Source organism: Anolis carolinensis, chromosome 4, assembly GCF_035594765.1.
Source record: "Anolis carolinensis isolate JA03-04 chromosome 4, rAnoCar3.1.pri, whole genome shotgun sequence".
Classification (NCBI taxonomy): Eukaryota; Metazoa; Chordata; class Lepidosauria; order Squamata; family Dactyloidae; genus Anolis; species Anolis carolinensis.
In genome coordinates, this window is record NC_085844.1 from 161,285,837 (window position 1) to 161,298,480 (window position 12,644).

The 12,644-nt window shown below is 40.2% G+C and overlaps 1 protein-coding gene across 1 annotated transcript in view; it reads right to left on the reverse strand.

Annotated features, from left to right (window-relative positions):
- LOC100568253 (uncharacterized) overlaps positions 1 to 12,644 on the reverse strand; it is a 69,490-nt gene that overhangs the window by 16,443 nt on the left and 40,403 nt on the right. Inside the window, exons 11-13 of the mRNA XM_062978129.1 lie at positions 6,903 to 7,055; positions 5,112 to 5,283; positions 3,561 to 3,661 (exon numbers count right to left, since the gene is read on the reverse strand). Coding sequence (XP_062834199.1) covers positions 3,561 to 3,661; positions 5,112 to 5,283; positions 6,903 to 7,055 — 426 coding nt within the window. The remainder of the gene's footprint in view (positions 1 to 3,560; positions 3,662 to 5,111; positions 5,284 to 6,902; positions 7,056 to 12,644) is intronic.

Below are 12,644 nucleotides of genomic sequence, written 5' to 3' on the forward strand. Positions count from 1 at the left end.
TCTTCACATGCATTTTTGGAATTTCCACTGATTGCAGCGATACCAGTGGCGCCCTGCTAGGGGCTATGGGGGCCTGTCGCCCCGCGCCCATCACCGTCTCGGCTTACCCATGGCCTCATCATATGGGAGGAAGCCTCTTTAAGCCGGCTTGACCCACTTTTCTTTATGGAAAGATGGGAAGCCTCCAATTGTGCACCACCAGCAAATTTTTTGGTGACGACAGGGGGGTTTTTGCACTTTCACCACAGAGCCAGGAGCCCCCAGTGGCGGAGAGGGTTAAAGCCTTGTGACTTGAAGGTTGGGTTGCTGACCTGAAGGCTGCCAGATTAGAATCCCACCTGGGGAGAGGGATGAGCTCCCTCTATCAGCTCCAGCTCCATGCAGGGACATGAAAGAAGCCTCCCACAAGGATGGTAAAAACATCAAAACATCCGGGCGTCCCCTGAGCAACATCCTTGCAGACAGCCAATTCTCTCACACCAGAAGCAACTCAGGTTGCTCCTGACACGAAGAAGAAGAAAAAAACCACAGAGCCGCCCTGGAAGAACCTTTAATGTGTGTAATGGGAGCTGGCTAGATCTGTGGCAAAAATGCAAAAAACAAAAAAAAAAAACCATCACGGCCGCCAAATTTGAGCCCATATGAAGAGGTCCGAAATGTATCCAGAAAGTGTTCCTGTCATTGTTTGTTTTTTTTGGGGGGGGGGAGGTAGGGACAATTTCTTTAGAGGGGAGTTGCAATTGTTTTCCTCTGAATCTGAGAAAGTGTGACTTGCCCAAGATCACCCAGTGAATTTCCTAATCCAACATTCAGGGACATCTACACAGGCTCAAATGTCATTTCAGATGCTGGTTTCTTCGCATTTCTAGACCACACAGATTACTCACTCTGCTGATTCAAAATTGGCACAGGTGGGCATGTAGATCTTCCTACCCCTCCCCCTCCTTATCCCTTAAAACAGTAAGGAAAAGGCATACTGACAAATGAAACTGAAGAGGTTTGAATTCTCCCATCCCATCCCCAAAACTCTTTAGTTTCATTTTCTAGTCCCCTGGAAGGTAGGACAAACCTAATGGCTCCTACAGCAATTTTTCCTCTCTTAGTAAAGACTAAAGAGGGATAAGGAGTGGGGTGGCATTGCCATCCCTCCTCCCCAAGATGCTTAAGCCTGGGGAGGAGGGATGGCTGTGAGAACTGTCTCCTGGAATTGTGAATGGCGATCCAAGGAGACACTTCCCACTGCCCGCATACCTGCAAAGATCCTGATTATTCAGTGAGATTCAGACCTTTACAGGACCTGGAACAAATCTGGATAACCAGGTTTATTCCAAGTTGAAATTGATTCATCTGAAATGTCATCTGAATGCCTCAGACTAATCTGTTTTTTATCCCACATTATGTGGCTATGTTTAGTTTCATTTATTTAATGCTTAGACCCAAAGTCTTTCACATACAGGACAAACAAATAAATACATAAAAACCAGTTCATTAAATAAAATACAAAATACACAATTAAAATACTACATAAACCATTAAAATGCTACATTAATCAATTGTGATATGCACTCTTTAAATACTACATAGAATACTATATGAACTAGCTCTTGCATAGTTAAAAACCAAGTAAAATTCAGTATGATTAAAACTTAAGCAACAAACACTTTGGGTATAAAAAAACACACTATTATTAAGTAAAAACATCCCTAAAACAGTCGTCTGCAATATCAGAAATTAATCTTGCCCGGATTTTCATTGGTGCCAGAGCAAAAGAGACACCTTATAAGTAATCACTGGGTTAGTGTCAGTCAAGAGAAAGAAAATCTTTTCTGGAACTGGGTTGGATTGTAGAAGATACTGAGTAGGCCCCAGGACTTTAGTTCTCGGCTCAGAATACAAACAGCAGGAAAACAAATAATGGGGCAAACACACAGATGAGGAGCCAGAGGAATCCCTGAGTATCTGCAATCAGTTATCACTACAGACATACTTTCAAAATGAAAGACTGTGAAGGCTTCCCTAAATTTTGGAAATGATGGCCTAGTCAAATAAATAGCCCTTTTGTGTTCAAGTCTGTACAATCTAAACCAATTAGAAAATTTTGAATTATTAATAGTATGCTTGTCCTGGTGAACACTGTGATTGAAAATATATTCATGGAGCTTCTGTCTTGAGTTCAGGATAGAGAGATTATCAGACAGAGTAGGGTGGAATTCAAGCAGCTTCTGATATCTTGTATTCCAGGTTTTGCATTTTGCTTGCAGTTCAAAACATCCCTTGGAGAGAACCCTAACTGAGGAATCTTTTATACTTCTCCAATAGTAAAATAGGGTAAAGTCAACATGGGATCTAATGGAGAGACGACCAACCTCTGCCTGGACCAAGGCTGCCAGAGTGCTCGGTGGGAGTCTCAGCAGTTTCTTAAGAAATGTGTTATTGGGGGGCCTCCAGTGTCATTATCTAAGAACTATCCCATCTCCAGGCAGCAGCACTGTACAAATCTGGGCTATAACTTTAATCTGAAATATTTCTGTAAACTGGATTCCAGAATACTTAAATTTCCGATAGTGTTCAATTTGGTGACCCTGATGGACCATCTAAGTTGAAAGTGTATTTTTCCAAACACCATTACCTTTGCTTTATTTTAGTTGATATTCTGCTTTTCTTTAGAATATGTACACTACTGAGCTTAGAAATTATCCTTCTCAAACCAATTTAGGTGAGTGAGATTAAAACCATATCATCAGCATATAGTAGAATGGAAATTTTCTTCAATCCTACTGCAGATGGAAGTAATTCTGGCCCTAAGAGTGCAAGTATTATGTTGTTCAAATATAGATTACAGAGTGCTGGTGCCAGTAGGCACTCTTGTTTTATTCCTTTATTAGTATGAATAGAGTCAGTTAATGAGCCAGAAATGCCAACTCTTATTCTAGCCTTGATGTTAGAATAAAGTGCCTTGATTTAAAAAAATTAGGGGCTTATCCATATTGGTGTTAGCCAGTTTATGCTACAACAGGTTTCTATCAATTGAGTTAAAAGCTGCTGCAAAGTTGACAAAGGCAACAAATAGATATTTGGTAGGTCCAGCAATTGTTGGTTGAACTAAGAAATACAAGGTCAAACACTAGTCAATTATGTGGCTATGTAGATGGAGCCTCAGAGTACAGTGGCTCGCTTTGTAACTGCCAATTAGAGATGCTGTCCTGAACCAAAACAAGGCCCCTTCTCTAAAACAGAGAAACAGTGCTTGTGCTGTAATTTGTGCTTCCTGCTATTTAACACTCTCTCCTTGATGTTAGAATAAAGTGCTCCATTTCCAAACTAAAGGAATCAAATAGCATCAATAGAAAGATATAACCTTTTGGCCCCTTGAAAAGGCCAGCAAATAGGGCCTTTCAATATGCTCAGATCATACATTTATTTTACATGGCAACTTTTCAGGACATCGCTTAGAATATAGTGACCAAAAATAACAAGTTTAGTGCAACATGACAGCAATATTGCTTGTTCAAATACTGCCTATTTATAGAGACAATACTGATAAGGATTGAGCAGTTTACCTTTGTCTCAACAACTTTACTCCTATATACATTTGAAATGTTTTTTTCAAGAGAAGGACAAACTTCATCCACTTTGGTAAGTATAACAAGTTGTGGTATATCTAGAGGAAGAAAATGTATTATGAAAATACATGTACTAAAACAATGGCAACATTGGATTTCACAAATTCTTAAAATGTAGGCATCATACAACTCCCTGCTACAACAGCTCCACTCTCAGCTTGCCTGTTTCCAGGAACAATTCTAAGAGCTGATTATGGCCTGTAAAGAGTTATAGAACTTGTGTCCAGGCTAACAGGATGTATCATTTATATCAGCCTTCTGAGCTCTGAGATACTCTGGAAAGGTTCTTCTTTCAGTTCTACCACTATCACAAGAGCAGAAGACAGGGCCTTTCTTGTGGCTACCCCTATGTCCTATAAACTCATTTTTAGGAAGGCCTTCCTTTACTCTCCTTCTGTCAGCAGGCAAAGACTACCTTGAATGCCATTTTGGGGGAAATCACAGAGCAGTCACGGCAATTATGATAATGATAATTATGACGATAACCACAATATTTTTTTTCAAATTAACTTAATGTATTTGAAACATTAACATGTACTAAAACACTATGCTATGACCTAATGAAAAGTGTCAAAGGACGGTAGATACAAATTTGGCCTTCAACTTCCAGAAATCCTAACAGCTGGTAAACTGGCTAGGATTTCTGGGAGTTGTAGGCAAAAACATCTGGAGACCCACAGGTTGAAAATCACTGAACTATAGCATGTTGTGCTTTTGAGAGTGAAAAAAAACACTCTTCAGATGTGCAACACTGGTTGAAATAACATTCCAATGTCAAGAAGACTAAAGTGTATTCCACTACGCAGGTTGAGTATCCTTTATCCGAAATGCTTGGGATGAAACAATTTTGTGATTCTGGATATTTTTCAGATTTTGCAATGCCCACATTTGCAGATATGTAAATGATGAAATAGCTTGGAGAAGGGATTAAAATCTAAACATGAAATTAATTTGCATTTCATATAAGCCATGCAAACTTAACCCAAAGATAATTTTATACAATAATTTCAATAATTTTGTGCATCAAGCACATTTCTGTATATTGGATCATCAGAAAGCTAAGGTATCACTGTATTAACAGCCTCCTCCCACCCCCCAGCTGTGGATAATTTTGCAGAATTTGGATTTTGAGAGGGTCCATATGTACTACACAATTTTTAATCATTTCTCTGTAAGGAGAATGTCAGCTAAATGATTAATGCCATTTTCAGAATGCCAAAGCTACATTCATCAAAAAATTATTTCAATGAAAAGGGGGTGTTCTTGTAACACTGGGAAACCATCGACTTGAATCTTGTGGCTTTCCAAAGGTTATTGAACTGTAATATTATCTTTGATCACTATTAAGAGAACTAAAGTGTAGCAACATCTATAGGATCACAGGATCCCATTCTGTGCTAAAAGACAGACAGTTCTTTAAAATGACAGTATCACCTTATTAAATATTGGTTTCAGGATACTTGAGAGGCAAATGCAAAATAAACTGACCAAACATGTTAGTTCTTTGTATAATGGTTTTCAGTTTTCCGAACATTTTGTCAGAAAGGATCTCAATCTTGGGGGCCTCAAGGATAAAAACGAAACAATGAATCTCATCCTTGAAAGATGGATCTTTGATATAGCCTGGTGATGTTGGCTGCATAGCCCCAGCTGGATTCAACTGAAAAGAGAAAGTTAATAACAATAATGTGAGAAAATGGGACAGAATCAGATTCCTAACAGAAAGTGCTAAGTAAGTTCCAACAGTAAACATTTACCAAGGAACAAGTATATCCTACATGGTTATAAATGTATTATATTTGACATAAGGGGCCATGTTCTAGTTTCAAGGACATGCGCCATGATGCTTCCCTCCTCTTTCCTCCTCCTCCTCCTTGCTTGAGGTCCAGGTGCCCCTCCCCCAAGGCACATAGTGCCTGCCTTTCTTCCTTCCTCTGGAAGCAAGGGGCGTGTATCCGTTCCCAAGAGGAGGGGGGGAGGAGGAGGGAGTCTTTGTGATCTAGGCCAGGCTTTGAAAGACACTCCCAGCTGTCAGGTCCAGGGATATCTCAGCCTCCTCCTCAGCTGCAGTGGCGGTGCCATGATGCTACAGGTACCAAGAGGAGCATCCTGGAGCCACAGGGCTGGTCTGCCTTCCTTCCTTCCCATTCCTTCCTTCCCCGCTTCCTCCCTCTGGTCTGGAAGGAGAGAGGGAAACAAGGAAGGAAGGGGGAAAGGAGCAAAGAAGGAAGATGCATATTATGCATATTTTTGCTGTTCTTATTATTTAAAAGGCTGCATGGCCATCTTTTGAGGGTGCTTTGTTTGTGCTTTCACTGCATGGCAGAAAGGGGTTGGACTGGATAACACCTGGAGTTGCTCCAATTATTATCATCATCATCATCATCATCATCATCATCATCATCATTATTACAAAGGCTGGATGGCCATCTGTTGGGGTGCTTTGATTGCTCTTTTACTGCATAGCAGAAGGGAATTGGACTGGATAGCCACTGGGATTACTCTGATGATGATAATGATGATGATGATGATGAGTATTACTATTATTAGTTTATTATACTGTTGTAGTTGTTGTTATTATTATTATTAGTTTGTCCATGCCTGAAATATATACATTATAACTACCGTGTTTCCCCAAAAATAAGACAATGTCTTCTATTAATTTTTGCTCCCAAAGATGCACTAGGTCTTATTTTCAGGGGATGTCTTAGTTTTCCATGAAGAAGAATTCACATTTATTGTTGAACAAAAAAATGAACATTTATTATATACTGTACCGTAGTTGTCATCACAAGCCAGCATAACCAGACAAACTGTGAATCCTATCAAGAATTTCTTGTTACTACCATTATTTCCATGTACAACAATCTATGGTATGTACATTTACCGATCCTGCATGCTCTGGTGTTCTGTTCGTTGGGCATGCTTCCAAACAAAAACTTTGCTAGGTCTTACTTTCAGGGGAGGCCTTATATTTAGCAATTCAGCAAAACATCTACTAGGTCTTATTTTCTGGGGATGTCTTATTTTAGGGGAAACAGGGTATATAAACATTTCTTGTGGCTCCACAAGAAACTTTTGCTTCAAAAAGGGCTCCACAGCTGAAAATGTTTGAGAACCCCCGAACCACAGAATGTGGCTGATGTGGAAATTATGTAAAGCAATTTGAGTTTTGAAGACTGCAATGTTTCCAGTCAATTAATTATTAATTTAAAACAGAACTTTGCTATATATGAATTTTTTTTTAATCAGAAGTAAGGAATAGCTGGCATATCCTACCTGATATTTGTCAGGAACATGTCCTTTTATTATGTTGGGCACATCATCAATATGTAATCCAGCTCCTTCCCTTTCTTCCAGTCCCATGGTGTCACAGAAAATGATGGGTAGAGTCTTTCCATCCTTTTCATTTTTGATTTGATATGTCTTGTACTGTTTTTTCAAAAAGAAAAATAAGTACTGTAGTATTGAAATACATCCTTATTTACTTTGTTTTATTTTGAATAGGTAAGCAGCAAATAACAAATATTGATATCCAGGAAGGGAATATTCCAGTTCTGGAATAGAAGGGAACAATAATGGAAGTTGGAAGAAGGGTAAGGGGATCTTTTTTTCCTTTTTAACCCATTCCAAGTGATTGTGGAGAAATAAACTGCCAGGTCTAGGGTTGTATCCAGAGAGACTTGGAATCCATTTGGGCAGGGTTCCACAACAGAACTGCAGGGGTTCCATGAAAAATCTTTAATGTTGTTTAAAAAAAACAAAACTTTAATATATTTAAAAAAAACGATCCATGCCAAAATATGAAGATCTTTTCAAAATTCAATACGCCTCAGCTTTAAAAACAAAATTTGAATCTGGGCCACTGAATGACTTCTGGGTAGAACTGATAGACATATATCTGTCAGTAGCAAGAAAGGCAATTTGAGTTCTGCTCCCCCTTGGGTCCTACCAATTGATGCAAATCAGACTTTCCATCTTATGCTTATACTAAATTAAGCTGGATGCTGCTTGTATTTACATATTTGGCATTTGGGCACAAAGCCCAATGTCAAAACTATTTTAAGAAAAAAAATGAAGCAATTTAATTATTATTATTACAGTAGAGTCTCACTTATCCAACATAAACGGGCTGGCAGAATGTTGGATAAGCAAATATGTTGGATAGTAAGGAGGCATTAAGGAAAAACCTATTAAACATCAAATTAGGTTATGATTTTACAAATGAAACACCAAAACATCATGTTAGACAACAAATTTGGCAGAAAAAGTAGTTCAATACGCAGTAATGCTATGTAGTAATTTAGCACCAAAATATCACTATATATTGAAAACATTGACTACAAAAATGTGTTGGATAATCCAGAACGTTGGATAAGTGAATGTTGGATAAGTGAGACTCTACTGTATTAATAATAATAATAATAATAATAATAATAATAATAATAATAATAATAATTTATTTATATACCACCCTGTCTCCTCACGAGGACTCAGGGCAGTTTCCAACAGAGCAAAGAAATCATACAATGAATTAAACATAATAAAGAATAATAAACATGAAACAAGAATATACAATTCAAAACAACCACAATTTTTTTTAAAAAAAAAAGTTACAAAATGCTCTGTCAGCAGGGCCAGATATAATAATCTGAGCTTCAGAGCGGGCAAGGCTAACTATAAAGTGGGTAAAGTGCTGAGTGGGGTCCTAGTTAACAACCCGGGAAGGGGGGGGGGAGAGAGAAGACTAATCCTGCTCAAAAATCTGCAGAAACCACCAGATCTCAGAGCCTGCACTGGTTCGTAAAGGGAGATGTGATCACGAAGATTGGGGGGGGGGGGAGCCATATAGGGTCATCACCTGCACCTTGAATTGGGTCAGGCAGTTTATCGGCAGCCAGTGGAGCTGTTTTAGTTGGGGTGTTGTATGCTCCATGTAGTTAGCTCCAGTTAGAACACTTTATCATTTTAAGTGTTTTACATCTATTATTTTCTCGTTCCAAAGTAAAGATTTGTGGTTAAATTTAAAATGTTTTCTCTTTATTTCCAAACTTACTGAATTATACAAAACAAAAGGAGTGGAGAAAAGTAAGAAGAACTTTGTGGGTTCACAATGCTTATGGGCAAAGTTAGAGTGCTGCGCAAAAAAATCACAGAAATAATTACATTTCGGGGGGGGGGGAAGAGACTTCTTTAAAAAAAAAAAGAAGATAGTGATTACAAGTTTTCTAATGACAGCACTTTTTATTTACTCTCCAATAGCTAAACCTGTAATTCTAAATCTGGTTTCTGGACCTGGCCAATCTCACATGTTAACACCTTAAGCCACTATGAACTCTTAACTTGCATGAATCTTTTCTCTCTCTAGTCTAACATTAGCACTAATTTTGCCATGAAATGTGATTAATATCTGGAATGTCTTGTGAATTAAAAACATGAACAAAAATTCTCAATCTTCTTTTCAGTCTTGTATTTAAAAAAAGACTCAAATGGTGGATTGCATCTACAGTGCTGAGTAGAGTACAGAGCACTGCAAGAATAAAACTGCTAAGTATAGTGGGGTCACAGAGTTTTACAGCAAGTGGGCAACAGGAAACTGCCTTCTGTTGTTGTTTTTTTAAACACCTATGTGCAGAAATCACTGCATTATGCAAAGAACACCCAGGTTTCTGCTGTTTTTCTCGTTGCTTTATGATTGTATGGTCCAAATATTGGCCGGTGCATTCATAGCAGCTTTTTGCCTGAAGTGGCCACATGCCTATATTCACAGAACAGAAATGGTGTAATCAAGCAAAACCCATGCCCTTCTGACCTGACAAGTCAGAGAGAGACAAATGTACATTTCAATATGGCTAGAAGAGGAGTCCCCAAACTATGGCCTGCAGGCCAAATCTGGCCCACCAAAGTCTTTTTCCCGACCCGCACTTCTACCACCATACATTCACTCATGGCCAGTCCATGCGTATGCATACAGCAAAAGCAAGTGTGTGTGTGTGTGTGTGTGTGTGTGTGTGTGTGTGTGTGTATGTATGTATGTATGTATGTTTGGTGAATGACTGTGAGTGGTGGGTGTGTGGTGGCAGTGCATATATGTGACAGCAGTGGGTGTGTGGTGAGAACAAGGGAATGTGTGCAGCAGTGTCAGTATGTGATGGCAGCAAATGAGTGTGTGCAGCAGCTAGTGTAGGATCCAGCCCATACATGATGCATGCATGCCCAATGTGCACCCACATTAAAAGTCCAGCCCTCCAACTGTCTGAGGGACAGTGAACCAGCTCTGTACTTATAAACGTTTGGGTACCCCTTGGCTTAAGGGTCATGTAATGATGATGCTAACTGATAGAGATACAGTGAAGTATACAATTGTTCTAAAAGATGTCATTTCTTTCTCCTACACAAGATAAACTGGTCCCCACATGCATATGCTTTGTTGTTGTTGTTGTTTTCTTTTTGCTTTTCTGTAAGCGTAAAACAAACTCTAATCTTGACCCAGGAAACAGTTCTTGAAGCTTCTGAAGCTGTCCATCCTAGCCTGGGGTGACAGTAATAGTGCCAAAACCAGAGAAGTGAAAAGATATTTGGATGTGTTTTTTTATCAGGCCTGCAAAAGCCATGCAGCTGACTGACCAGGTGGGAAGTGACTGGCCTCAGTCTAATGGACAAAGGTGGTGTAAGGAAAGCAATAAGGCAACAATCAACATCTCCCTTTTGGAGACATGCCTAACCCAATATTATTACCATGTGCGTAACTGAAGCCATCAGGAGGTGCTGTGGTTTTGTAACATTGAATATGTTTTAGATGGATTTCAGCTGTGATTTTTTAATGCTGTTTGTGTTTAATTCTGTTTTAATGTTTGTATATTTGTATATTTTAAACTGTATACTAATGTTTTTATGTCAATCGAGGAGGGGGGTGGGAATAGTGGCTCGTGATCATTTCTCCATTAGAACTATTCCTACCCCTGATATTACGGGTATCAAATGTATAGGTTTGACACTGGCTATTAGGGAAAGTGTGACTATCCTCTTAGTTTATCGGGCCCCTGGGGCCCCAAACGAGAACATCCCAAAGTTATTAGACCTTGTGGTGGACTGGGCCTTGAAGTTCCCAAGTCTCATCGTATTGGGAGACTTTAATGTACATGCAGATAGGTTGCTGTCTTCTTCGATAGCAAGAGACCTAGTACAATCTATGGAAACAATAGGTTTCTCATTAATGGTGACCGGTCCTACTCATCGAGCTGGACACACTCTGGACTTGATTTTTAGTATCGGAATACAAGTGACTTTATCTTCAGTTTTAGAGATTCCTTGGTCTGATTATTACATCCTGAACACTCAAATAAAGAGTTCACCACCACAGCATCCGGAGACTGAACAAATTTTCGCGTGGCCGAAGAAGCTGATGGATCCTATTAGACTTTCGAGTGTCCTTAAAGAACTGGATTACACAGCCGATTCTCTGCATGAACGAGTGGAAATTTGGGAAAAAAATCTATCAACTGCCTTAGATATAGTTGCCCCTAAACGGGGTTTTCACTCCCGCCGGAATAGATCTCCGTGGTTCACGGATGCATTACGCCAGATGAAACTTGAGCGGAAGAGATTAGAATGTATATGGCGCAAGAAACCTGATGAAACATCGAAGTTGGGTCTCGAAACACATCAGAAAATCTACGAAGCAGCCACCAGAGAGGCCAAAAAAGAATATAATTCCTCACTGATAGCTTCCGCCAGATCTCGACCTGCTCAAATATTTAAAATTGTTCATAACATCATAAATCCAACCCATCCAGCCAAAGATATGGCCAATCAAGATATTACAGCAGAGACCTTTCAGAGCTACTTCATAAATAAGATCAATCTGCTTTGCGAAGGGCTACCTCCCACAGAGGACACATTGAGAGAACTAGAAGCTTTCTGGCCATCTACTGACAAACTTCTAGAACTTTTTGTGCCATTAGAAATGGAAGATCTGGAAAAGACTCTAGCTGCAGCAAGACCAACGACCTGCTCCCTCGACCCTTGCCCCTCCCGGTAGGTTAAGGAGTGCTGGGAGGGACTACGAGATCCCTTAAGGGACATCATTAACAGCTCCTTGGAACAAGGAATTTTCCCAGAGTGTCTTAAAGAAGCAGTGGTTCACCCTCTTCTGAAAAAACCAAGTCTAGACGCCACCATACCTAGTAACTACCTCCCAGTTTCAAACCTTCCGTTTTTGAGCAAGGTGATTGAATGAACAGTGGCGGGACAGCTACAGCAATTCTTAGATGAGACTGCGGGCTTAGACCCCTTTCAATCAGGCTTTCGTTCAAGTCATGGGACAGAGACTGTCTTGGTAGCTATTACTGACGAAATTCGTCGTCAGTTAGACCAGGGCAGATCAGCACTATTGGTACTCTTGGACCTTACAGCTGCATTCGACACCGTGGACCATGACTTGCTGATCCATCGATTGGCTATGTCTGGTGTACGAGGTTTAGCTCTTCAATGGTTCAATTCGTTTCTCCGGGACTGGAGACAGAGGGTGGAGTGGTCAGGCCAAAGCTCTGAGAACTCCTGCCTTTGCTGTGGAGTTCCCCAGGGTGCTATCCTTTCGCCCCTGTTATTTAACATCTACGTCCGACCACTTGCTGGACTAGTGCGGAGCTTTGGCATAGAGTGCTACCAGTATGCAGATGATACCCAGCTACTCTTGCGTCTCGAACCTGAGACAACCACGATTCCTGAGAACTTTAAGCTGTGTTTGGAAGCAGTGATGAGTTGGCTGCGAGCGAGTAGACTAAAAGTGAATCCCGCAAAAACTGAGATACTCTGGCCCAGCCAGCCACCAGAGTTAATCCAGTCACTGCCTGATTTTGATGGGGAAGTTCGGTTCCATCTGCTACTGTTAAAAGCCTTGGGGTTGTGTTGGACTCATTGCTGACAATGGAGGCCCAGATCACTGCCATAAGTAAGCAGGCCTTTTTCCATCTTCGCCAGGCAAGGAAATTGGCATCCTACCTTTCGACAGAAGCATTG